At 40.4% G+C, this 11,517-nt stretch overlaps 1 protein-coding gene across 2 annotated transcripts; it reads left to right on the top strand.

Moving 5' to 3' along the window:
* fgf4 (fibroblast growth factor 4) lies at positions 1 to 9,606 on the top strand (the record flags this gene model as incomplete). Of its 2 annotated transcripts, XM_083935497.1 has the most annotated exons (4): positions 1 to 398; positions 1,709 to 1,812; positions 3,726 to 3,825; positions 8,854 to 9,606. In XM_083935497.1, exons 1-4 carry the CDS (start codon positions 113 to 115, stop codon positions 8,898 to 8,900), a joined length of 537 nt encoding a protein of 178 aa, XP_083791623.1. In that variant the 5' UTR covers positions 1 to 112. The 2 variants fall into 2 exon arrangements, with proteins under 2 accessions (XP_083791623.1, XP_083791622.1); XM_083935496.1 differs by lacking the exon at positions 8,854 to 9,606 and having other exon boundaries at positions 3,726 to 3,902.
* Between the last annotated feature and the right edge of the window lie 1,911 nt (positions 9,607 to 11,517).

Raw genomic sequence — 11,517 nt, 5'->3', positions numbered from 1 at the left:
GAGCGCAACTTCCACACGCTCCTCTCTGCCGCGCCGCTGCTTCTTCTTCTTTTTATTCTCGCTTCATTGGAAAAGCAAACGCCGGGAGGCTGCTTTTAGAGCCAGACCCGGGATGGGCTCTCTAGCGGCCATGCGGACTGTCCTGGTCCTGGGCCTCGTGACCGGACTGGTGGGATGCGCCCCCGGCTTGAACGGCACGGTGGATCGTTGGGAGGCTCTTTACTCCCGGTCTCTGGCGCGGATCCCGGGGGAGAAGCGGGAGGAGATCAGTCGGGACAGCAACTACCTCCTGGGCATTAAAAGGTTGCGGCGCCTCTATTGCAACGTGGGGATCGGCTTCCATATTCAGGTGTTACCGGACGGTAGAATAACGGGAGTACACAACGAAAATCGTCACAGTAAGTTGTGTCAGTTATTGCGTCATTAGGCCGATTATTTCATTCATCACCTTTGACGCGTTAATTGAAACTCACTCTTTGTTATACTGTTAAAGTTGAGTTTGCATACGCTTTGAAGAAAAAAACTAAATGACTTAAACACTTTTATCTGGAGCATGTATTCAGTCACTGACTAAACAGACACCTGATCCAGACCTTCACTTTTCACTCACTACTGAACAAGGTTCCGCTCCCGCTGCCGGGCACTTGACAGACATGGATCCATGCGTTCGTGCCAACATCTGGAGTCCTTCCGTAGTACCGCTGAGCATATGTGCCGGTGCTTTACGCCTTGTGTGTAACTAGAGCTTGCTGTGATCCAGGCCAGCAGCCAGCCAGCACCTAAAGTTAGGACACAGCGCAAAGACAGATTAACCCCAGCAGTCTGGCCAGGACGAAGTCATACACTGCCTCGCATTTGCAGACACGAAGAATAACAAATATGTATTTACCTATCATCGTCTTATCTAATCTAAGTGTTTGTTAAGTGTGCGCCTGTTGGAGTGACAAAAAGACTAGCTGTGAAGTGACAGGCTGCCAGGACAACCTCAAGCATGTTGGGCTTTTGTGCTCCCTCTAGACTATTTTGAGACGAGACATAAAAAATCAGGGAGATACATTACAGGAAATCTCTGAGGAATTCAAACCACTGTAAAGCATTTTCAAATGATAGCAGGAACAAAGACAAAGACACACAACGAGACAGTCACACACACACACACACACACACACACACTCACACACACACACACACACACACACACACACACACACACACACACACACACACACACACACACACACACACACACACACACACACACACAGTGTCAAGACCAAGTGAGAAACTGCATCAGTAAACCTTCAAATAGCTCTATATTTAAAGCCATGTACCTCCACAGATGACAACTACAATGATGACTGACAATATTGATATGACAACAGTTTAACTTTTGAGCCCCATATACAAATCATATCAAACTATATATGACAGCCCTATTTAAGAACAATTAATAATCAAATCTGAGATATTTTTGTGTTATTGAAGCCCACTGTGGGGATAAGGTTCGAATACCTTGATTAAGCTTACCATTTTGATCAGGATTTCACTTAACCTCTTGTCAGACCTAATGAAGGCCTAACTAAAAAAGAATCTACATCAAATAGTTGACACACTGTATCATCATTTGTTCATTTTCTGGGACACAGCAGGTTTAGTTCTCACCATCAGACCGGTGTGTTTCAGTGTGTGTGTTTTGTTTTCCCTGCAGGTCTTTTGCAGATCTCTCCGGTAGAGAGAGGAGTGGTGACCCTGCTGGGCGTTCGCAGCAGACTCTTTGTGGCCATGAACCAGCGAGGAAAGCTCTATGGATCTGTGAGTGTATGAACCCTGTGGCTTATTGATCGGTTTACTGTAATGATGTCTAAACATACTGAAATTGGCATATATAATATAGTCCTTTCTAAAATGTTCCCAGAAAAATACACCTTGGTGTTGTTGATATTAACTTTCAATCGCTGGAACAAAAATGTCTTCAGGAGCAGGTTGGACCACCTCTTCTTAAACTAAGCCTGTGTTAGAAGGAGATTTTTGAATGAGTAATTAAGTGGTAGTTACATTGTAATTAAAAAGATAAATTTTAAGTAGAGAGAAGTTATTACTGAATATTTATATAGTGAATTCCACTTATTTATTGCTGTTGGCCTTTCTCATCCACTATTTGTACAAAAAGTAATGCACTGTATTTCATGTTAATTCCACTTATTTATTGCTGTTGAAATCATGTCCGGAGCAAAGAAAGAAAATCCGGCAATGTAGTATCAGACCACTAAACTCAGAGGGTAGGCATGGTGGGTGGGTCCCAAAACACAGGAGTTTCTCCCGGAGGACCAGTGTACTAAGTACTAAGCCAATCCTCTTTTCCTTTTTTGTTTGTTTTGTTTTGTTGTGTTAGATTTAGTTGGTATTGTGAACGCGTTTTTGAGCATCTGGAAAAGCTCTTTATGAATTCAGTGTATTATTTTTATTATTATTATTATTATTGTTATTATTATTATTATTATTATTTTTTAAATATTATTAAAACCTTTTTTCTAATCCTAACCAAATAGAATAGAATAGAAATACTTTATTGATCCCAAGCTGGGTAATTGCAGTGTAACAGCAGCATTACACACCGACACATCAAAGCAGTAATATAAAAATACAATATAAAAGATACCTAAAAAATAAAATGTATAAATAAGCGGACTCATTGTAGTGCAGATGTAATCATATAATAATATAAGGTGAAAAAAAATGTCTCTCATGCCTAACCCTAGCCATCACCTTTGTTGCCTAAACTTAACCGCAATGGTCCACTTCCATTTTTGTGCAGAACTTTTCATACATATCATATGAACCTGTTGATGAGAATACGTTGGCCAGAGGTATTTTACTTAGCTAACTGCTTTCCCTTAACTGCGTGAAATACCTAACTCTGAGACACAAACATGCAAGCCACAACACAGCAAAGAACACAGCACAATAAAAGAAAAAAGTCTAAGATAAGTTAATAACTACACCCAATTGGAAAGAGGCTTATGATTCCCAGCTATTATTCCTATTACTCAGAAAAAACAGTGCAATTAGAGTCTCACCCACGTCATTCATCACTTGACAATTGCATTTATTGTATAAATCTCTGATTGAACCAGCTACTTTACAATAGTGTTGTGGTCTAGCTGTGCTTGTTTCTACTATTCTGTTGTATTAACTGCCTTAACATATACGTCATATTCACATTACTATAAATATTATAGTTACTGTTAGGCTTTGCTTGCATCTCTGGAAGTGTGTCTGTCTGTCTCTCTCTGTCCATCTGTGTGTCTTTTCTCTCTTTCTCTCTCCTTTTCTTTCTCCCCAACCGGTCAAGACAGATGGCCGTCCTCCACAGAGCTGGGTCTGTCTGACGTTCCTGCCTGTTATAGGGAAGGTTTTTGTTGCCACTGTACTCTACAGAGGAATTGTTGGGTCTATGTAAATCATAAATAAGTCATTGAGTGTGGTCTTTACCTACTCTGTAAAGTGTCCTGAGATAACTTTTGTTATGATTTGACACTATAAATAAAATTGAATTGAATTGAATTGAATTGAATTGGTCAGACATAAAGCAATTGTTTGATAGTAATCACAACAAACAATTCAGACTCCCGGCAACTTTGTTTAGTCTCTGCCTTCAAACAATCAGCATATTCCAATAATAATAATAATAGTAATCCTTCTATCGCCCTCTTTTCTTTTTTCAGTTACACTACAACAACGAGTGTAAGTTCAGAGAGAAGCTCCTCGCCAACAACTACAACGCCTACGAGTCGATAGCCTACCCGAGGATGTTCATCGGCCTGAGTAAGAACGGCAAAACAAAAAGGGGAAACAGAGTGTCACCCGCCATGACAGTGACACATTTTTTGCCAAGAATCTAGTGTCCTCATAATATGGGAGGGGGGGGGGGGTCCAAACCTTGATTCACTTCAAGCTTTATGCAAGTGTATCATATATGATGTTTCGTTTTTTATATATTCTTTTATTACTAACAGTTTTGTATTCTTTATGGAGGGCTTATCTTTTCACTGTGGTGGTGAGGCTGGTGGTGTGTGTGTGTGTGTGTGTGTGGGGGGGGGGGTGCACAAAGATGCTTAAGATATTATCTATGTTTTTATTTTCTTATATATTTCAGATATTTGCTGCTACTTAATGAAATACTCTCCTCAGATGTTGGTGTGTCAGAAGTTGCACTGATTGCCAAATGCTCCAGCTCCTTTGTGTGGCTCTCGGGACTAATTGAAACAGTATCATCTTGGTGCCAGGGAAAGAGAGAGCGAGAGAGAGAGAAAGAGAGAGAGAGAGAGAGAGAGAGAGAGAGAGAGACAGAGAGAGAGAGAGAGAGAAGGGGGGAGTTGAAAAAAACCCACAACCTCCTCTGGTCTGTTTATAGCTCTGCCAGGGGGGTGAACTCTGAACTTTTCTGCTGTCAGTCTCAGTCAGACCTATAAGACTGATAGAGAGAGTGCCATCCTCTCCGATATTATATAAGTGGGGATTTTAGGAGTTTAAAGGCAAGGTCAAAGTGCTGAAATGCAACAGAGAAACTGAGCCTTGACTGTGGAATAGGCCTAGTCTTAAGTCCAGTTATGTCTGATTGTCAGGTAGTTGTTGGGCTGGAAGAAAGAAGCAGGACAGCAGAGATGTTTGGGCAGCATCGCTCAGGCCTAGGGAACTTTATGCCTGTTGAACAGATATTTACCATATTGCCTGTGTTGTGCCTAAATTGTCTCCCCTAGAAAATGCCATTCACCTCTTCATCTGCGACTTAAAGTACTATGTATCTTTTGGAAGAACATATAACCGCCTTACTCTTACAAATTGATAGTTGAAGTCATAAGCAATAAAACACTCCTAACTCAGTCCAGTAAATGTTTAACTTTTGCCACTTTTATTTTCATTTTAGCTACACTTTTATGTTCCATTAAAGTTACATAGTCTTAAAAAATAAAATAATAAAATCACAAAAAAATCAGCTTTCTTGCTGAGAGTTAGGGTCTACTCACACTTACCATTCATACCATGCCCAAGCACAATTCAGGGTTAAAGTCTAGTTTGTTTGACCAGTGTGAGTATACCTTTTAAGTGCTTAAGCATCATAAGCTTCCCGGTCGGTTGAGAGAGGTGGTCATTAGTAAAGCACAATTGCACATGGTGGAGCACGAGCATTGAAGGTGGTCCTGAGACTATTTATATACGACTGTTCCCCATGGGGGACATTTAAAAAGATGCCTCTGAACGGTTTGTGGTGATCCAATGCAGTGGTGGATTGTTAACTGCAGATTTGGTAAGATGAAAATATTCAAAAGTTGTTGGACAAAACAAAAAAACTCCCTGGTAGCCACCACAGTATAGGTCATAAATCCTGCCCCCTTTATCTTAATGCATGGGACATTGGTCAAAGAGTACCTGTCAAATACATTTTTCCGTCACTTTAGTTAGTTCTTAACACATTGATGTTTGTACCAGTGATCATTTTTCTAGTGGTGGTGACTCAGTGGTTGTGTGGCTGTATGGGCTGGACTTTGATATTGCCCGATCCCCTCTCAGATTAGGGAATTACAAGATGATGGCACTCTTACCGCGGATATTTTGGCTTCACTTTTGCACAGTGGGAGGTAGTAGAGACACACTGTCCACCTTTATATAAAGTCTTTACTCTGTACAGTAAATATGAAGTTAGTCTTCTCCTGGCGTCTTGACACTGTGAGGTTGCCAGGAAGTAAGAAGCAAGAAAGCAAATAAGCACATTACTCAAAATGTCAAACTATTCCTTTAATGATCTTTGTATCTAGAAGCACAATCTTCGGTCGGTTTTCTCAGGAGTTTCTCATGCTATGCATCAGTGTCAATTACTAAGTGCATTTCCCTACAGTCATTTCCTTGTGTAGTGATGAACAACAACACACTCAGAATAAAATAAGCTCACAAATATATTTAGTTGAGGATAAAAATCTGTAGCAGTTCCGGTACAAACAGCTTCCAATTCCCTTTTCAAGCTTTACTTTTTTATTTTCCTACAGAATTAGCAGCTCTGTGAACACTGTGAGCTCTGGGGGCCATGTTGTCCTAGTTGTGCCTTGTCACGTTTCGGCTATCTTTACCCCGTGATTTACTTTTAGAAAGGATAATCATGGGAGAAATATTTACAGACAGCTGTTGGACTGTACTATATGCTAGGGCAAGTAACCCTATATTTTTCTTTATATATTTGTAAATATAACCTCTAAGTAACTGAAGGTGTTGGTATTCCTTTCGGGGGGAGGACAGTTTTAAACCAACAGAGCTGTGTGGAAGTTGTCGTCTGAAGGTGTGGGGTGTGTTTGATTGGCCCGCTTTGGTGCAACTGATGAATAAATACACCAAGCATCAACAACCCAGGTCAAAAAAAGGACTGGTGACATTTGACCTATTTAATTTGTTCTCTTTGCTCTGCTCTCCTGTTTCCTTTTTCAGTCTTTTATCTAAGAGGTTTGAAATCTCAGTTTCAACATTCCACAAAAATAACCTATAATGTAACCAGCCTCACTCCTGTTTGGGATTGTTCTGTTTTCTCTGGTGAGTGCGAATGCCTTCAGTAGAAGTGATGATGCATTAAAGCAGAGGCAATCCACACTGAACGCACACGCTAGGTATTAAGTTGCAAATAGCTCAAGCAAATATCATGCAAACTGTTGCTGTAGTGGCTGTAGACTGTGATTCCTGCAAACCAGTATGGATGTGGAGACTGATCTGAGCGAAGCAGGTTCATTACTATCAGATACAAGTAAAATTGTCAGAATAAGTGCTAAAGTCACTGTCTGCTAGTCCTCTAACATCTCCTGTTGCAGCAGGCTGTCTAAATCTCCTCTCCAACATCTCAGCTGCTCAGCAGTGATGCATGCAGGTATACTGGTGTGTCTGGTCACAGCTGTTCTCTGTGTTCTCAGGTGTCACTGCTTTGCATGGTGGGCATCATGTTTACAGTACAATGCCTTAATGCCCTCAGTCACTGACCCAGAGCTAGTTTCCTTCTCCACCTGCTCATTTGGTTATTCAGCTATAGTCCAAACCAGACCAATGTAGCTCTTAAAGTCAGCAGTCTTTAAATGGTGTAGAAACTTTCTGCTCATACGTTCTCATGCAGGTGAACAGTGACTGCTGATCATGTGGACTGGCTGCTATACACTGATCACACATACACTCCTTAAACTGCCCAGCACAACCCCATATTTCCTCCCATGTCCCTACAAAAGGGTTTATGCACCCAAATTACAAAAACATATTTCCTCACCTAGCTAGTGGTATTCAGTAATGCAGATAGTTTTGTTTTCCTATAGCCAGGTCATGAGATATCGACACTAAAATAATCCACAGTCAGTTTTGACTGGAGTTACTTTCTACTGAAGAAATAGTCCCTACTCTATCCAGACAAAAAGGAACACTGTTTCTAGATATTAGTGTTAAGTTATTTTAATGGATGAAAGGACAAGTCTGAGAAACAAACCTTGATATATTTATTTCTAACATCTGTGTTCAGGGAAAGGATTCTTGTTGTGAAGTGATTATATGATACTGTACTATCTATAATTATGAGTCCTGTGGTCTTATGACAATTTTGTATCAACTACTTTTATCAGCTGTCCTGTAGTTTTATACAGGGCCTAATGAAATGTCACACTGTATGTGCTGTGCACATTACTAAAGTCTAACTTGAGGCAAGTTGACAATAAAATCATGATCCTGTAAATGTAAACTGTGTTACCTGTTATCTGTATATTTGTAATATTTGTCTTTTTCAATTAAAAATGTGTATTTTTGACAGAGTACTATATTCATGGCATAATGCAAATTGTTGGGTTTGGGGAATGATAAATAACATAAACTGTAACTGCAACTGTAAGTAATCAAGAAATTTTAACCAGTTATGTTTCTTTATCCCATTGAACAACAGAATTCCAAATGTGCAAGTAATGGTTTTGGATTTATACTGTACATGCACGTACAACTCTGGGGCTACACGGTGGTGTAGTGGTTAGCACAGGTTCGCAGCCTGTTACAGGTTCGCATCCCGGCCTGGGCCTTTCTGTGTGGAGTTTGCATGTTCTCCCCGTGTCTGCGTGGGTTTCCTCCGGGTACTCCGGTTTCCTCCCACAGTCCAAAGACATGCACGTGTTAGGTTAATTGATGACTCTAAAGTTGCCCCTAGGTGTGAATGGTTGTCTGTCTCTGTACGTCTCCATGTGCCCTGCGATAGACTGGCGCCCTGTCCAGGGTCTACCCCGCCTCATGTCAGCTGGGATCAGCTCCAGCACCCCCGCGACCCCGACCCCGGGATAAGCGGTTGACGATGAATGAATGAATGCACGTACAACTGCAACATCCTGCAACGAAAGTAATGCGTAGATATCCGTGTGTATTCCATGTATTTATTGTGTGTGTACAGTATTCCCCATAGTGAAAGTATGTGACATATTGATGGACTACAGTTATGTTTAAGTAAGACAGCAATCTACCATTTAGGTCTGATCTTTTCTGACCATAACCAAGTGTTTTTCATGCCTCATCTTTTGGCTGTTTTTCGGGCGTTATATTGCACTTCCAGTTTAGCGTCTTTTGACTTCTGTTCCATCCTGAGGGTGCATCAGCTTGTTTATTTTCGTATGAATTTCTGTAGGATTTGCAGCAAACATTTTCATGAGAACATGTTAGGCAATTTGGCCTTGTGTGCTCTGATTAATTTGACAAGCAGTTAAAGCTGAAGTCTGTAACATTTGCATATTTGCTGATATTGTCACTATATCCTGACCGCACAATTATTCTCTCTGTGTGTGTCCCAATTTCATCTGCTAGATCCACGGCACCAGACTATCAACCAATCAGAGCAGGGGAGTCTCTGACGCAGTAACTGCCCATAACTCTGATCAAACTGTGAAAGGAGGCAAATGGGAACCAAGATTATGTAACTGTATTGTATATTTCTCAGATAAAGTGTATTCAGAAACATATTTTTGTGGACTACTAAATTGATGGACTACAGTTATGTTTAAGTAAGCTTGAATAGGAAAACTGGGTTTCCAGAGGCTGATGGGACAGAGGGGGTTCAATTGCACATAATCTGTATTTCTGTTTATTATATATGACATGAATCAAAATCTTGTGATCACCAAATATAAAACTTACTATTTATTATGACATAATTATTATTTAATAATCAAGAGGAAAAACTATGTTCTCTGCAGCGTTGTTCTTTGTTGTTATGTCTACTTCTGTGTAAGCACATTGCAAGTAAGAAAAAAAGAGTCAGTGTACAAACTTTCTTAGCCAATAAAGCTGATTCTCATTTGGATTTGGATTCTGTAGTCTTTTGTAAAATACCTATAGTGGGATTCTCTAATGTGAACCTCAAGATCCTATTGTAACATCTCTCTAGCATCTCTGAAAGTGTCTCTCTGTGTCTGTCTTTGTGTCTCTCTGTCCATCTGTCCGTCTTTTCTCTCTTTCTCTCTCCCTTTCTTCCTCCCCAACCGGTGCAGACAAATGTCCGTCCTCCATAGAGCTGGGTCTGTTCCACGTTCCTCCCTGTTAAAGCGAAGGGTTTTTTTTCGCCACTGTGTACTCAACGGGAGAATCGTTGGGTCTATGTAAATCATAAATAAGTCAAAAAGTGTGGTCTATACCAACTCTGTAAAGTGTCCTGAGATAACATTTGTCATGATATGGCATTGTAAATAAAATTGAATTGAATTAACATGCTTTTCTATGTTTTCTTCCAGTCTCTGTAGCTGTCTGGAACTTTGATAGTGTATCTGTTGCACTGGCCTTGCCAAGGTGTCAACATATGTATTTCTGTATCTCCATTCAGCTGCAGCCTGCGCTAAAACAGGCCTTGTCGCAGCCTGAAAGAATGACAGCTTTCTGTTTCGCCCAAACTAAGGCCAGTCTACAGACTGTAAACCAAGCTGCATAGGTCATAGGGTATGCACCGCACTCAAACACATACCTGTGTGATAAAACGCCTAAGTCTTTCAGTCTGAACAGCATGTGAAGAGAAAAGGGTCATGTCTGAGCCATCCAAGAGCACTGATTCAACAGACACAGGATACACAGAAAGGTGAGGAGATTACAGCTCAAATCCTCCCTGACCCCCTACTACACACACGCACATGCACACACACGAACAAACACACTTGTGTAACTTGATGTTTATTAGATGAAGAAGAAGATCTTTGTGTGCGTGTGTGTGTGTGTGTGTGTATTTGTATGTGTGTGTGTGTGTGTGTGTGTGTGTTTTTGTGTGTGTTTGTGTGTGCGTGTGTGTGTGTGTCATAAATCATTCACATTGGACCTTTATTAGAATTTTGTTTTTTTTGCCCTCCAGTGTTAGCTGACAATCCATCCATCCATTAGTAGAACAAACAAGGTAAAAGTGAAGAAAAAGCTTTCTGGTTTCTGAATAGTCCAGAGGCAAATCAGGTGCTAACTGAGCGATCCCCATGTCGGACAGAGCACCTGTTGCTGCACACTCACACACACAAATGTCCAAAACTACTATTTAATATAAAGCAATGCACATTTTCCACCTCTGTCATATTGTCATTCAATCAGCTCAGGAGAGCATGCAACTGGATGTCAAGGTGAAGCTGCTTTGGAAACAACGCTGGACACCCAGCCTGACCCTGGCCTGTCATATCACCCTGCCTTAGCTTTTAACAGGTTTAAATTAGTTTAGTTTAGTTTGAGGTTTATTTCACACCAGACCACAGCAATTGGACACCAACAAACCAATCCAGCAACAACACAGCTAGAAAAGAACAACACCTGGCCCGAAAAGGAGATGGATGAAGCATAGTTTTTAAATTTCCATCCCTCATTTACATTCATATGAACATATAGAAACACCATGAGGACACACATAACAACAAATAAAAAATAAGTAAAAACAAGCAAACAAACAAACTAAGAAAAAGAAAAAACATTTGCGAACCCGATATTATTTTTTTATTGAACCACCCCCATCTTCCCTACTGTACAAATAAAACACATGTTGTTTAAACTTTCTTTTAAACTCACTCAGGCTTTCACTATTTCTAATGTTTTCGGCCAAACTATTCCAGATAATTACAACACAAACAAATACAAACACAAACACTCATAGATTTAAGGGTAGTTCTTGCAAGCTGCTTGGCCAGTTTATGTTTTTACCCCGAAGGTCGTATCTCTGGGCACTTTTCCTTTCACAGAAAAGTCCTTGGATAATAGCAGGTAGTTGGTTATGTTTCGCCCTATAGGCAATTTGTACAGTTTTCAATGTAATCAAAACTAGAAATTTCAATGCAGCTGCCCTCAAGAACAAGTCATTATTGTGTTCATTGTACTTTACATTACAAACGATACGGATTGCTCTTTTCTGTAGAATAATCAATGGATTCAAATTGGTGTTATATGTGTTGCCCCAGACCTCCACACAGTAGTTCAAATAAGGAAAAACAAAAGCATAATGCAGTGAATGTAAAG

Source organism: Echiichthys vipera (assembly GCF_963691815.1).
Source record: "Echiichthys vipera genome assembly, chromosome: 1".
Classification (NCBI taxonomy): domain Eukaryota; kingdom Metazoa; phylum Chordata; class Actinopteri; order Perciformes; family Trachinidae; genus Echiichthys; species Echiichthys vipera.
Note: the sequence above shows the minus strand (reverse complement) of the source record. Positions and strands in the feature narration are given on the sequence as shown.